The sequence below is a fragment of the Herpailurus yagouaroundi genome, unplaced genomic scaffold (genome assembly GCF_014898765.1).
Source record: "Herpailurus yagouaroundi ecotype Mexico unplaced genomic scaffold, PumYag 545, whole genome shotgun sequence".
Classification (NCBI taxonomy): Eukaryota; Metazoa; Chordata; class Mammalia; order Carnivora; family Felidae; genus Herpailurus; species Herpailurus yagouaroundi.
In genome coordinates, this window is record NW_024412762.1 from 108,347 (window position 1) to 122,458 (window position 14,112).

The 14,112-nt window shown below is 49.7% G+C and overlaps 1 protein-coding gene across 2 annotated transcripts in view; it reads left to right on the forward strand.

The window, feature by feature from the left end:
* The window catches only part of KLHL22 (kelch like family member 22), a 41,112-nt gene extending 30,708 nt beyond the window's left edge, over positions 1–10,404 (forward strand). For both annotated transcript variants that reach the window (XM_040465126.1, XM_040465127.1), the window contains exons 6-7: positions 6,094–6,327; positions 9,443–10,404. In XM_040465126.1, the coding sequence (XP_040321060.1) occupies positions 6,094–6,327; positions 9,443–9,808 (600 nt within the window). In that variant the 3' untranslated portion in view covers positions 9,809–10,404. The remainder of the gene's footprint in view (positions 1–6,093; positions 6,328–9,442) is intronic.
* The last annotated feature ends 3,708 nt before the right edge of the window (positions 10,405–14,112 follow it).

A 14,112-nucleotide genomic window follows, 5' to 3' on the forward strand; every position in this document is an offset into this window, starting at 1 on the left:
TTCCTTCCTTCCTTCCTTCCTTCCTTCCTTCCTTCCTTCCTTCCTTCCTTCCTTCCTTCGTACTGTTTGTTCATTTCAGCTACTTTTTATTAAGCACCTACCATATACCGTGTTCTGGGGATCCAGTGGTGATAAAAAATGAGAAAGGATTTCGCACGCGCGCACACACACAGGTCATGGCGCTCACAGCCCATGTTAAGAGAGACTGCTTTTAACCTCTAAACAAATCATTAAAGTAACTGTCTATTGTGCTAAGTGTGTTGAAGGAAATTGAGAGAGTTGAGCTCAGCATTGCTCAGAGAGGGGTCTTTGGCAGGACTAACCCGAAAAGACTGTTTGGGGAAGGCCCAAGCAAGATGTTGATTAGACCAGGGTCTAAAGGAAGCAGCTGTTGGGAGAGGGAAAAGAAGCTCCCAGGCCAGGAGGGGGACTTCCCAGTTCTGAATAAAGAGGGTTGGCATGAGGAGGGATTGTGAAGAGATGAGGGTAGAGGGGAGCAGCTCCTGAGCCATCAAGTGGTCCAGGTAGGGGCCATTGTGGCTTGTGCTAGGGTGGAGGCTATGGGGAAGGAGGGAGATGGGCAGGTTCGAGGTGTAGTTTGGAAGTAAACTGACCAGACTTGCTGATGGATCAGATGTTAGAGAATGAAAGGGGATAGATCATGGAAGATGCCCAGGTGCCAGGTTTGAGCACCTGTGCTGATGACCAGGCCGCTGACCAAGAAGACAAATGAGTTTGGGAACGAAAAAGAAAAGGAAAGGTTTCATCTAGGACATGATAAATATTGCAATTGGAAATGTCAGTTTGGCATTAAAAGTGAGCTCAGGGGAAATAGAAATGTGGAGGGTTTGTCAGGACATGATGGTGTGCACATGAACAGCTGTGATGAGCGCAGAGGAGCAGGGATGAAGAGAAGGTTGTGGAGGGGCAGCCAAGGAGGTAGACGAGAAGCCTGCCAGAGAACAGGGGATTTTCTCCTGTGAGCAAAGGGGGCCCACAGGTCCCAGAGAAGGCATCTATGCAGTCCACATTGCCAACTCAGAACCCACATTCAGACATAGCAAATGGCCGAGAGGAAAAAGCTGTCACACAGCCCCATCCATTTGTCATGTCCTCTCACCTGTTTCTTAGGGACCCTCATAATGCTGAGTCCCACCAACATGGCATCATTAAGAACTGGTTGCTGACATCCCCCCAACAGACCACGAACTCTCTGCCCCAGCAGCAGGCAGAGTGTTGCCTTCCTGTGTTCCGGAGGAGAAAAAGGGGATCTCTGCAGGGATCTCTACTCACTTAAAAAACCCCTCCAAGAGAATTCACACTTCCAGGAAGATAGAGTAGATACATTCTTCTTGATTCCTCTGTGCTAAGTACAACTCAAAACTCTTGGCATTATACATAAACTTAAGACTCGGAATGGTTGAAAGAAGGCAGTTCAGCTAGGGATCTCAAGAACTGAGGACAACACCACACACTAATGTGTTCCCTGGGTTTTCTTTTTGCCTCATATATCTCAGACTTGTAAGTAAAGACGCTGACAGCTGGTAACACCGATGGGAAGCAAACTTCAATGAATGTATAAAAATTGAAATCCTACAGTGTGTTCTCCTACTCAAATAGACTCAAACTAGCAATCACCAACAGAAATCTCCAAATCATTGGAAACTGAACAACACATTTCTAAATAATCCATGGGTCAGAGGGAAATAATAAAAATACCTTGAAGTGAATGAAAATGGAAAAGCAGCATGTCAAAATTTGTGGCATCCAGCTAAAGCTGTGCTGAGAGGGGAATTTATGGCACTGAAAGCATATGTTAGAGAAGAAGTAAATCTCAAATCATTTATACAAACTCCTATCTTAAGAATTTGGGGGGAGGGGCGCCTGGGTGGCGCAGTCGGTTAAGCGTCCGACTTCAGCCAGGTCACGATCTCGCGGTCCGTGAGTTCGAGCCCCGCGTTGGGCTCTGGGCTGATGGCTCAGAGCCTGGAGCCTGTTTCCGATTCTGTGTCTCCCTCTCTCTCTGCCCCTCCCCCATTCACGCTCTGTCTCTCTCTGTCCCAAAAATAATAAACGTTAAAAAAAAAAATTAAAAAAAAAAAATGGGGGGGGGAGCAAAATAAAGCCAAACCAAGCAGAAGAAAAGAAATATCAAAGAGCAGAAATTAGAAGTTAAAAGCAGTAAAATCGTAGAGAAAATCAACAAAACAAACAACTGGCATCTTATTAACAAGATCAACAAAATTGACAAACCTCTAGTAAGTTTGAGAAAGAAGAAAGAGAAGACACAATTTAAAATATCAAGAATAAAATGGGACATAATTACAACCCCTGCAAACTTCAAAAGGATGATAAGGGGGATGATACTATGAACAACTCTACACATGTAAACTTGATTACAGATGAAATGGACTAATTCCCCCAAAATACAACCTAACACAACTGACTCAAAAGTAAATAGGTAACTTGAATAGCCCTATACCTGGTAAGAAAATTAAACTTCGCAGAAAGCAATGTCCAGGCCTAGTAGTATTGAGGAATTCTAAACATTGAAAGAAAAGCTAATACCAAATCTGCATGAATTTTTTTTTCTAGAAAATGGAAAAGGAGGGAATACTTCCCAATTTATGTTATGGGGTTAATATTGATAGCAAAACCAGACAAAGATGGTACCAAAAAAAGACAAATCTCTCAAATCTCTCATATGTAGATCTCTCATATATATATATAATATCCTTCACTGAATGTTAGCTAATAGAATTAACCCCCTTCAATAAATACATGACAAAATGGAATTGATTACAGAGATGGGAGGCTAGTTCCGTATTTGAAATTTAATCAGCGCATACTTGACCATGCTAAAAAATCATGTCAGTCAAAGCAGAAAAAGGATTTGACAATATGTTGCATCCATTCGTGATTAAACTCAGGAACTTAGAATAGAGATGCTTTTGGGGCGCCTGGGTGGCACAGTCGGTTAAGCGTCCGACTTCAGCCAGGTCACGATCTCGCGGTCCGTGAGTTCGAGCCCCGCGTCGGGCTCTGGGCTGATGGCTCAGAGCCTGGAGCCTGTTTCCGATTCTGTGTCTCCCTCTCTCTCTGCCCCTCCCCCCGTTCATGCTCTGTCTCTCTCTGTCCCAAAAATAAATAAACGTTGAAAAAAAAATTAAAAAAAAAAAAAGAATAGAGATGCTTTTCTTCGACTTGCTGAAGAACATCTACAAAAATCCTACTGCTAGTAGTGTGTTTAATGGTGACAGACTGAATTGAATGCTTTTTTCTTAAGTTGGGGAGCAGGGCAAGGATGTCTGTTCTCAGCACTCTTATTCATCATAGTTCTGGAGGGTCTAGCCAGGGAAACATGGCAAGAAAAGAAAATAAATGCATGCAGCTTGAAAAGAAAGAAAGAAAACTGACCCTACAAATCAATAAATTGTCAAAAACCTAAAGGAATATACAAAAAAAAAAAAAATCCTAGCACTAATAAGTGAGATCAGTAAAATTGCAAGATATAAGATAAAAGTATATAAGATATAAGCATAAAAAAATCAATTGCACAGTGCCTGGGTGGCTTAGTCAGTTAGGCATCCATCTTTGGCTCAGGTCATGATCTCGCAGTCCGTGAGTTCAAGCGCTGTGTCAGGCTCTGTGTTCACAGCTCGGAGCCTGGAGCCTGCTTCAGATTCTGTGTCTCCCCCTCTCTCTGCCCCTCCCCTGCTCATGCTCGCTCGCTCCCTCTGTCTCTCTCTCTCTCTGTCTCTCAAAAATAAATAAAGATTAAAAATTTTTTTTAAATCAATTGCATTTTTGTGTACTAGCAACAAACATGTGGACACTGAAATTATGAAGATAATACTATTTACAATTGCTCCAAAAAATGAAATACATAGGTATATATTTAACACTTACAGGATTGATATGCTGAAAATTATAAAATACTAATGAAAGTTATAAAAGAAGATGTAAATGAGTGGGGAGACATACCATGTACATGGATTGGAGGACTCAAATAATAAAGATGTCAGTTCTTCCCATATCAATATATGGGACCTAGAATACCTCCATTGTGTAAAAGAATAAAGTGGGAAGAATCAATCTGCCTGATTTCAAGACTTAACTGCATAGTTATGGTAGTCACAACCATGATATTGGCAGAGGGATAGACACATAGATCAGTGGAACAGAATGGAGAACCCACAATAGACCCACACAAAATGCCCATCTGAATTTTGACAAAGATGCAGAAGCAATTGAATGGAGGAAAGATAATCTTTCAACAAATTATGCTGGAACAGTTGGACATCCATAGGCAAAGAAAGTGAACATCAGCCCAAGTCTCATACTTTATATGAAAATTAACTCAAATGCCTTATGGGCTTATATGTAAAACATAGAGCTATATTTATTGGGGGAAAGTAGAGAAGTAGAAGAAAATCTTTGGGATCTAGGGCTAGGCAACAAGGACTTGGACTTGACCTTTCCCAAAGGATGAGCCGTAAAAAGAAAAATTGATAAAATGGACTTCAGCAAAAGTACAGAGGGGATGTACAGATGGCAAACGAGCACATGAGAAGATTTGCAACATCATTAGCCATTAGGGAAGCTCAAATTAAATTCATAGTGAGAAAACCACCTATCAGAGAAACTAAAAAAAAAGGACTAAAAAATGGAAACACCCAGTGCTGGCAAGGATGCTGAGAAGCTAGGTTTCTCATACGTTGCTGGTGGGAATGTAAAATGGCACAGCTACACTGGGAAAGAACTTCACAGTGTCTTTAAAAAGTTGACTTCCAATATCTTGGGTATTTTTCCCAGAGAAATGAAAATTTTGTACACAAATATTTATATCAGTTTATTGGTAACAACCAGAAATCGGGGCGAGGGACATAGGTGTGATTACAAATCGGTAACAGGATTACAAATTGGCAAATCCTAGTGGAAGTGGCAATGTCCTGTGTCTTGACTATGTCAACATAAGTGTCCTGGTTGTGTTTATTGTGCTACAGTTATACTAGCTCTTACTACTGGGGAGTCTGGGTAAAGGGTACATATGGTCTGTATTATTTCTTACAATTACATGTGAATCTACACTTCAAAATGAAAAGTTTAATTTAAAAAAGCACCAAAACCTCCCAGCCCCTACCGTTGTTGGGAGAAGACTCAGACCCTTGGTATATGTCCTGCCCAGTGCTCTCTTCCCTGTTCTCCACCCTGTCCACCTCTCCAGCCCTTTACTGTGTCCCCACACAACCTGAATGTTAGTTACTGGCTCTGTAACACAACTCTGGAGCTTCCACACCCCATGGGGCTCCTCTACCCCTAAAACACACAGTGCTCTGCCTTGGGGCCCATGGGCCCAGCATGAAGGGCCTTGCTCAGGGTGGGTGGAGTGAGTGGATAGGAGAGAGGAGGATGTGGTAGGGACCAGTGTGAGGAGTCCAGCTGGCGGGGCAGGGAGGAGATCCTCTGCCAGGGTGCATGCATAAGGCTGAAGACCAAAATCAAAAGCAGGGTGGTGTATTTTCCTCCTCCACACATAAGGGTCACTAAAATGGCATTATTCTTGGTGTTGATTTTGCATCTCACTTTTTTCCTCATCATGTCATTATATATTATTTGTGAACAGATTTTGAAAGTGGGGTCAGCAGTCCTGGAGGATTGGCTGGCCATTGGGAGAGGGGGTGTGGGGTTGTGGGGGGAGGTGGAGGGCACTGAGCGTGGGTCAGGCAGTCCCAGAAGTGCTATCTATTCTCCTGTGTCTGGCTCTGAAAGCTGTGCTTTGATTGCTTTGGGCCCCCCATGCAGACATCTCCTTTAGGGGCAAGGGAGAGAGAGATTCCATTCTCCACCTTGTAGAAACTCAGAGTTACCTCTGGGTCCACAGACTGTCTCCTGTTGGAGTAAGGTTGGGGTGGATGACTTGGACTGTATCAGGGAATATGCTTGCAGAACGTGAGGTGGAAGTTGGGATGCCATGAGGCATGGGGCAGCTTTGGGGGTATGAGTGGCCTTGGCAAGGGCTCCTGGTTGCCCTCCCTCATGGCCCTCTTGCCCCCTTCCCGCTGTCCCGGTTCTCTTGGTGGCCCTGAGCAGGTGTATGCCCATGCGGGTGCCTCGCTGGAGGGGAAGATGTACATTACCTGCGGCCGCAGAGGGGAGGACTACCTAAAGGAGACACACTGCTATGACCCAGACAGCAACACCTGGCACAGCCTGGCGGACGGACCTGTGCGGCGGGCCTGGCACGGCATGGCCACCCTCTTGGACAAGCTGTACGTGATCGGGGGCAGCAACAATGATGCTGGCTACAGGAGGGACGTGCATCAGGTGAGCAGAGCTGGGCTGCCCACCTACACATTATTCCCATCCCTTTTATTTATTTATTTATTTTTTAATTTTTTTTTTTAACGTTTATTTATTTTTGAGATAGAGAGAGACAGAGCATGAACGGGGGAGGGTCAGAGAGAGGGAGACACAGAATCTGAAACAGGCTCCAGGCTCTGAGCTGTCAGCACAGAGCCCAACGCGGGGCTCGAACTCACGGACCGCGAGATCATGACCTGAGCCGAAGTCGGCCGCCCAACCAACTAAGCCACCCAGGCACCCCTATCCCTTTTAATTGTTATGGATGAAAAATTAATTGTAATGTGTATGCCTTTTTTTTAAATAGACTTTATTTACTAAAGTTTATGTATTTTGAGAGAGACAGTGGACGTGGGGAAGGGGTGGTGAGAGGGAGAGACAGAATCCCAAGCAGGCTCTGTGCTATTAGTGCAGAGCCAGACTCAGGGCTCGAATTCATGAACTGTGAGATCATACCTGAGCTGAGATCAAGAGTCGGACACTTAAAACCACCCAGGTGCCCAATAGACTTTTTTTTTTTTTTATGTTTACTTATTTTTGAGAGAGAGACAGAGTTTGAGCAGGGGAGGGGCAGAGAGAGAGGGAGACACAGAACTCAAAGCGGGCTCCAGGCTCTAAGCTGTGAGCACAGAGCCCGACGCGGGGCTTGAACCCACGAACTGTGAGATCATGACCTGAGCCAGTCAGACACTTAACGACTGAGCCGCCCTGGCGCCCCTAGACTTTATTTTTTATAGCAGTTTTAGATTCTTGGCAAAATTGAGCAGAAGGTACAGAGATTTCCCATATACCCCCACCCCCACACACATGGTCTCCTCACTGTCAACATCCCCCACCAGAGTGAGACCTTTGTTACAGTCAGTGAACCTACGGTGACGTGTTGTTACCCCAAGTCCAAAGTTTACATTAGGGCTCACTCTTGGTGGTGTACATTCTATGGGTTTGGAAGAATGACATGTATCCACCATTATAGTATCGTACAGGATACTTTCATTTGTTTTTATTATTAAAAACATTAATTATAAAATTAATATAACCACCTTGCAAAATGTTTGAATAATGGATAAGGGTGAGGAAAAGCACCCATAATCCAGCTCAGTGCCACTATTTTTTAGTCCTACCCGTGCATAGTTTCCACCTAATTGTAGGTAAAGAGCATTCCATTCTGCTTCTGGCTAAAGTTTGTTATGGCTGTTTTCCAGTTTAATTCTTGATCTCCGTAGCCACCTCTTCTACCTCAGTGGCTCTGCAGAATTCTGTCACGTTGATGCATCATTTGGATTGGTTCAAGTTTTAACTATTTCAAGTAACATAAGTAATATTTGCTTTGTAGAACTTTTCAGGTATTTTGGATTATTTCCTTAGGTGAGAGCCATTCTTCTCAAAGCGTGGTCCCAGACTACCAGCATCCAATCACCTGGGAACTTGTTAGCAATGTAGGTTCTCAGGACCCACGCCGGGCCCATGCCCGACCCACTGAATTGGAAACTCTGGGGGCAGGGCTCAGCAAATCTGTTTTTATTTACTTATTTATTTTTAATGTTTGTTTGTTTGTTTGTTTATTTATTTATTGGAGAGAGACAGAGTGCAAGCCGGGGAGGGGAAGACAGGGAGACACAGAATCCAAAGCAGGCTCCAGGCTCTGAGCCGTTAGCACAGAGCCCGACGCAGGGCTCGAACTCACAAGCTGTGAGATCATGACCTGAGCCGAAGTCAGATGCTTAACTGACTGAGCCACTCAGGTGCCCCTCAGCAAATCTGTTTTAATAGGTCTTGAGTGGTAAGAACCCCTGGGCTATGCTGCCAGGGGTAAGAACCCCTGCTGCCATGACAAATCACCACCAACTTAATCACTTAAAACAACATAAGCAAGTGTATTCTTACAGTTTGTAGGTCCTAAGTCTGATGCGGTCTCACTGGGCTAAAATCCAGGTGTCATCAGGGTGTCTGTCCTTTATAGAGGCCCTTGGGAAGAATCTGCTCCTTGCTCACTCAGGTTATCAGAATTCAGTTACCCGCGTTTGTAGAACTGAGGTCCCTGTTTCTTTTCTGGCTGTCGGCTAAAGGTCCTTGGCTTCTGGTGGCCTCTGCATTCCCTGGCGTGGGACCGCTTCATCTTCAGCCAGCAATGGCAGGTTGTCCTTTGACTTCTCTCCTGTTAGACTTTCTCCCCTCTCCTTTCAAGGATTTGTGCAATTAGGTGGGTCCACCCACAATATCCAGGATAACCTCCCCATGTCTAGATCCAAACCCTTAAGCACGTTGGCAAAGTCCCTTTTGCCATGTAAAGTAACACTCACAGATTTTAGAGATTTAGGGCATGGGCATCTTTGGAGGGTCACTTTTCTGCCGACCACAGCTGGAGAACCAAGTGTGATTATTAAGTCAAAAAGTAAGATTTTTGTGGCTCTTAGTACACACTGCCAAATAGCTGTCGTGGAGTGTCAAATGCGCAGTAGTATGGCTTCATTACACATTTGCCAGCACTGGATCTTGTGATTTTTCTTCCCCCAGTGGCTGCCTGTTGTCAGGGACAAATTTAACTCCTATTTTACATTTTTTGGATTATTAATAGGTTGAACATTTTCCCATGTATTTGTTTACTGTTTGGGGTAATTTTGGAGACATGAGAACGTTGATGGTCATCTCTAGTTAGCAAGTTAACTATTTCCACATTTTATCTGCACTTGCCTCTGTGTTGGGTACTTTGTGGGGCAGTTACTTGGGGTCCTTGTCCTCAGTCAGTTTCAGTCTTATGGAGGGGAGAGAACCCAAGACCTTGGAGAAGAACAGCATGCCAGTGTGCCAACACTGGGGAGATGCCCACACACCTGGGGCCACAGGCTGGCTGAGGGCCCCGGAGGCAGGGCAGAGCCTGGTCCATGGACAGGACATTTTGACGCTGGCCCCAAACTCTTCCTCCAGGGGAGCCGGGTTTACACATAGCCTGGCTGCATCCCTCAGCCTTGGTCTGAATCCAGGGCCTGGCTGAGAGTGCCGCCCTGCCCAGCTGGCCCAGGATGGGCTGGCAGCTCTGTCCCAGCAGGTGTCCAGCTTTACTCTGACCTTGGCTTTGCAGGTGGCCTGCTACAGCTGCACGTCTGGGCAGTGGTCGTCCGTCTGCCCGCTCCCAGCTGGACACGGTGAGCCTGGCATCGCTGTGCTGGACACCAGGATCTACGTGCTGGGTGGCCGCTCGCACAACCGTGGCAGCCGCACAGGCTATGTGCACATCTACGACGTGGAGAAAGACTGCTGGGAGGAGGGGCCGCAGCTGGACAACTCCATCTCGGGCCTGGCAGCCTGTGTGCTCACCCTGCCCCGCTCCCTGCTCCTCGAGCCGCCTCGTGGGACCCCTGACCGCAGCCAGGCCGACCCGGACTTTGCTTCCGAGGTGATGAGTGTGTCTGACTGGGAGGAGTTTGACAACTCGAGTGAGGACTAGGGCTCCGGCACCTGGTGTCAGAGGGAAGGTGGCAGGAGCTCTGAGGGCAGCAGGTCCTCAAGTGGTCCTTCCTGCTGGCACCGCCTGCTTGCTGGCTCCTGCCACCTATCCTTCACACTAGCCTGCCTGCTGGCCCATAGCAGTTATTTGGGGAGCTCTGCAGATCTGTGGCTGTAATTACCCTACGTTGGGGAATGCTTACAGAGGGCTCTGGTTCTCTGGAGGAGTTGACTGGACCCACTCCTCCTCAGCTCGGACAGGGTGTGGCGTCACCAGCTGTCTTGGCCTCCCCAGTCCCTGGTTCTAGTCCCTGCTGGGCTGAGAAGGCACCCTTCTCCAAAGGGACCTGGGAACTGGCCTCACGGATGAGGGGGCCCGGTCATATTGCGCCCCCTTCCGTGGGCAGGGAGGGGGTGGAGTGAGCCCGTTGCCTGCCTGGCATCTGGGGGTTTGAGCTATTACAAGCTCCCTAGAGAGAGAACAGAGATACATAGAATTGCCCGAGACTGGTTCTAGTAATAAAAAAGATCCCCTACAGCTGGGCTTTTCTGACCCTATGTTGTTGACAAATGAAATAAATCCTCTTACAAAAGGTGTGAATTGTTTTTCTATGGCCATGGCCACACTCCTTTCATAGCCCGTGCAAGCCTGCCCCACTGGGCTTCCCAGGGTCAGAGCTGCTGAGTGGCAGTGGGAAGCCAGGAGCCCCCCTCTGAGGGAGAAGCACAGTACACCCCCAGCTAGTGAGGCTGTTACTGGGAAACCTGGAAACCTACCCTGGTCTGCTGACAAGTGGTCGCTTGGCCTGCTGGAACACCTTCTCTGGTGAGGTGCTCTTCTCTGAACCTGGGTCCACCTCGATTAGCAATCTCTTGGCCCCAAGTAAAGCCCAGCCTGACATTGAGAAAACTGCCCCATGCCTGGGGAGGGAAGCCCAGTCACGATAGGCTTCCCCCAGCTTGCTGGATCTGAGTGTGGCCGGGATAGGAAGGGGAGAGCTGCACTTCCTGTAGGTTCACTAGCTAGCTGAGTTCTTAGCACACCGTCTCAAGGGTCGTGCTGCTACAGTGGATGGGAACCTCTATGGGCCACCAGCAAATGGGCTGAGCTTCCAGCACCAACCTGGCTTCTCCACAGCTGAGCTTCTACCTGAACATCCTTCCCTCCTGCTGTAGTTTCTGTACTTGCAAACTCCCAACGGCAGGCCTCCCTGCCAGCAACACCCTGCTGGTGATCTGTGACTTCCCAAGTCTCCCGGGCAGAGCATGGGGACAACTGGGGCTTCTTTCTGTACCCCAGTGCCTTGCCCAGAGCCTGAGGCAGCTGGCACCCTGTCGTGGATGGAAGAGAGCAGAGAGGCATTGTGTGCTACTTGATGGAAGGAAGAGGGTAGGATCCAGGTACCCTAAAGACTTTGGGGTGTGGGGTGAGGCCAGTGGGAATTGCTGTGCTGCTCAACACCATATGTATGATCTTCATAGCTGTCTCTTGGGGCTCGGGTACCCCTGTGCAAATATGCCCCCAATCCCTGACCACAACATGATCTCATGCCCTTACACTTCGGGTGGCAATCCTAGTGTTGACCCTAATGGGTCACTTCTAATGGGACAGGATGGCCACATCCTTCAGTGTCCTCTCCCCTGCTCCTTGAGGGGCTCACAGTAGGAACCCAGCATTTCCTGTCTCTGCCACTACCTTGCAGGCCAGGGAGGCAGTTCCTACAGACCCCAGAGTTTCTGGGAAGGAGAAACCAGAAATGCCTACCCCCCTCTGCTGTGCCCCGGGCTTGCTGGTTCCATCCCCCTACCCAGAGCCATCAAGGTGCGGCCACAGCTTTATAAGAGACCTCTGCTCTTCAGGGGAGGAAAGGAGGATCTGTGAGGCCCTGTGGAGCATGGGATGGGGTAGACGCAAGCCCTGAAAGGAGTCTCGCCACTGTCCCATGTGGAGGCATTCATGGCTATCCACCACCGCCCTCCCCCCACCCCCCGCCTCCTGTCTCAGGACCTAGGCAGCCTGGGCGCTCCAGCTTGGCAGGCTCTCAGGCCCAGCATTCATACCTTCACTCAGCTCAATGCTCATCCCTCTCTGCAAAATCCTCACCCTCTCAAGTACCCCAGGGAAGCCATCCTGGCTGGAACGGGTAGGCCCAGGCTCTGGACACCATGGTGTGTCTTATGTGGTTGTTAGTCTGTGGGTGCCTGTGAACCCACAGCTTCCACAGGGCACCAGGCCAGCCATAGGGATGATCACTCACCCGCATTTCTCCATCTCCTGATAGGGATGTGGTGGCTGGGACAGACATGGGCCTTGCACTTGACACCTGAACTTGGCATCGACTAGGAGGTGGCCATGATGGGACACATGTAGGGGACTGTGGGTCTTGAGTGAGATGAGGCTAGGGACAGTTCTGCAGGCAGTGGGGGGCAGTCAGATGTGATTAGGAAGACTATTCTGGGTGATACACTGATGGGTGGGTAGAGATTTGAAACATTCATGAAGTCTTGCTGATGGCATGGATTGGGGGCATCATCCAGCTGGTGCCCTTCCCAGAGGTGGGAATTTGGAGGTGGCAAGCAGTTCTGAGGGAAGGGAAAGAAGAGGATGGAGTTTGAGATATCTGTACATGAACTCAGCCCAGCTGGGGTGAGTGCCCAAAGCCCTGGGGCCTGTGCCTCTAAAGCCAGGAGCTGGGCTACCACAAGCTGCTGGGCAGACCCTGCAGCCACATGGGCCTCTTTTGGCCTCTGTTGCTGGCAGGCTACAGGGGCCTCCATGGGAAGGGCCCCAGCACTGGGAGGGTGCTGCTGAGGTCAGGGCCGTGCCCAGGCGGAGCTGCCCTCAAGTGGCCAGCCTGTTTACTTGTCTCCAAGAAGTGTTTGTGATCTCAGGGGTGCAACTTCCCCTCCCCCTTCCCCTTCCCCTTCCCCCCAGCTCACCTGCCTCTGGCTTCCCTCCTTCACCAGCAAGGCTGAGGGAAGGGCCCCAACCCCTGAAGCTCCCTACCCTGCTCTTCCCATCTCACCCTCCTCTGACCTCCCCTGGACAGGTCTCCCTTCCAGCCAGCCTGGTGATGCCCACAGTCTTGGGCCTTCCAATGGCCATGTTTCCAAGTCCCTCCTTTGGGCCACCTTCTACTCGGATCACCTCCACATAAGTGAGGAAGGACACTGCCTCTCCCTCCTCAGGGAGTCTGTATTCAGCCTGCTCTTCAAGAGAAGACAGGTGCCCCCTCCTGCACAGGTCCTCCCACCAACTCCCAAGTCTGCAAAAGACAAGCTCATCTTTGCTGGGACCAGGATGCCCCCTTTTGTTCCACCCCCAGGCCTGTCTACCTTTCCTGTTCCATGGGTCCTGGGATTGGGTCTGTGCCCCAGAGCACTGCCACCCCTCTGCTTCCTGGGCCCAGATTTCCTCTTCCTCCCTGTCCCCCTAGGCCCTGTTCCTCTCAACTCACCCCCTCCACCCAACTGCCCCTGCTCCGTTCTATACTGTCACCCCCATTCTTCCTGATGCAGGAACCCCCAGGCCTCCACCCTTGACTCCATCTTTTGGAGTTTTCCGCTGGTGATCCAACAGCCTTCTCAACTAGAATTCTTCAACCAGGCTCACCTTTCACCCCTGGACAGGATTACAGGGTCTCAGTCCTGGAATACTCCCGTCTCCTCCCTCTGCCTTTGCCCCCACCTGCATTTAACTCCACCTTCTATCCGAGCCCACTCTTGGGCCATGCTACCGTGTGGGTACGTGTGCAGTCCGTACCTACGAAGACACCCGTTGCCCAGGCCTCAAGTCCAGACCGAGTTGACCCATAGGCCTCAAGCATCCTGTTCGGGTGTCCTCTGCAAGGTTTGCACGAAGTGAGCAGAAGGAGCCGACAGAACAACCCAGCTCTACAAGGTCTTTGCGTCGGGGAGCAGAGGCCGGCTTGCGGCCTTGACCCGGGCACTCTTTGGGCCGCCCTTCCCCGGCCGGTTCCGAGGTCCTGGGGGCCGAGGGAGCTTCCGTGAGTTGCGTCCTCATCCCCACCCCCTTTCCCACCCCGGGCCTGACTGCGCATTGAACGCGCAGGGGCAGCTTCTCTGGTGGGTGGTTGGAGAGGGAGCGGAAAGGCTCGCGGACAGGGGATTCCTTGGGCGCCCCCCCACTCCCCCGCGCTGGACCCTCCCTCTTTCAAAGTTCCGCGGGCCTCCTCCAAGTTCGCCCCCAAGTTTGCTAGCGGCCGCGTGGGGGCGGGGGCCGCGCGGAGGGGCGGTGGCGCGGCCGGAGGGTGGGGTCTGGCGCGCGGGGCGGGCGCTGCCGCC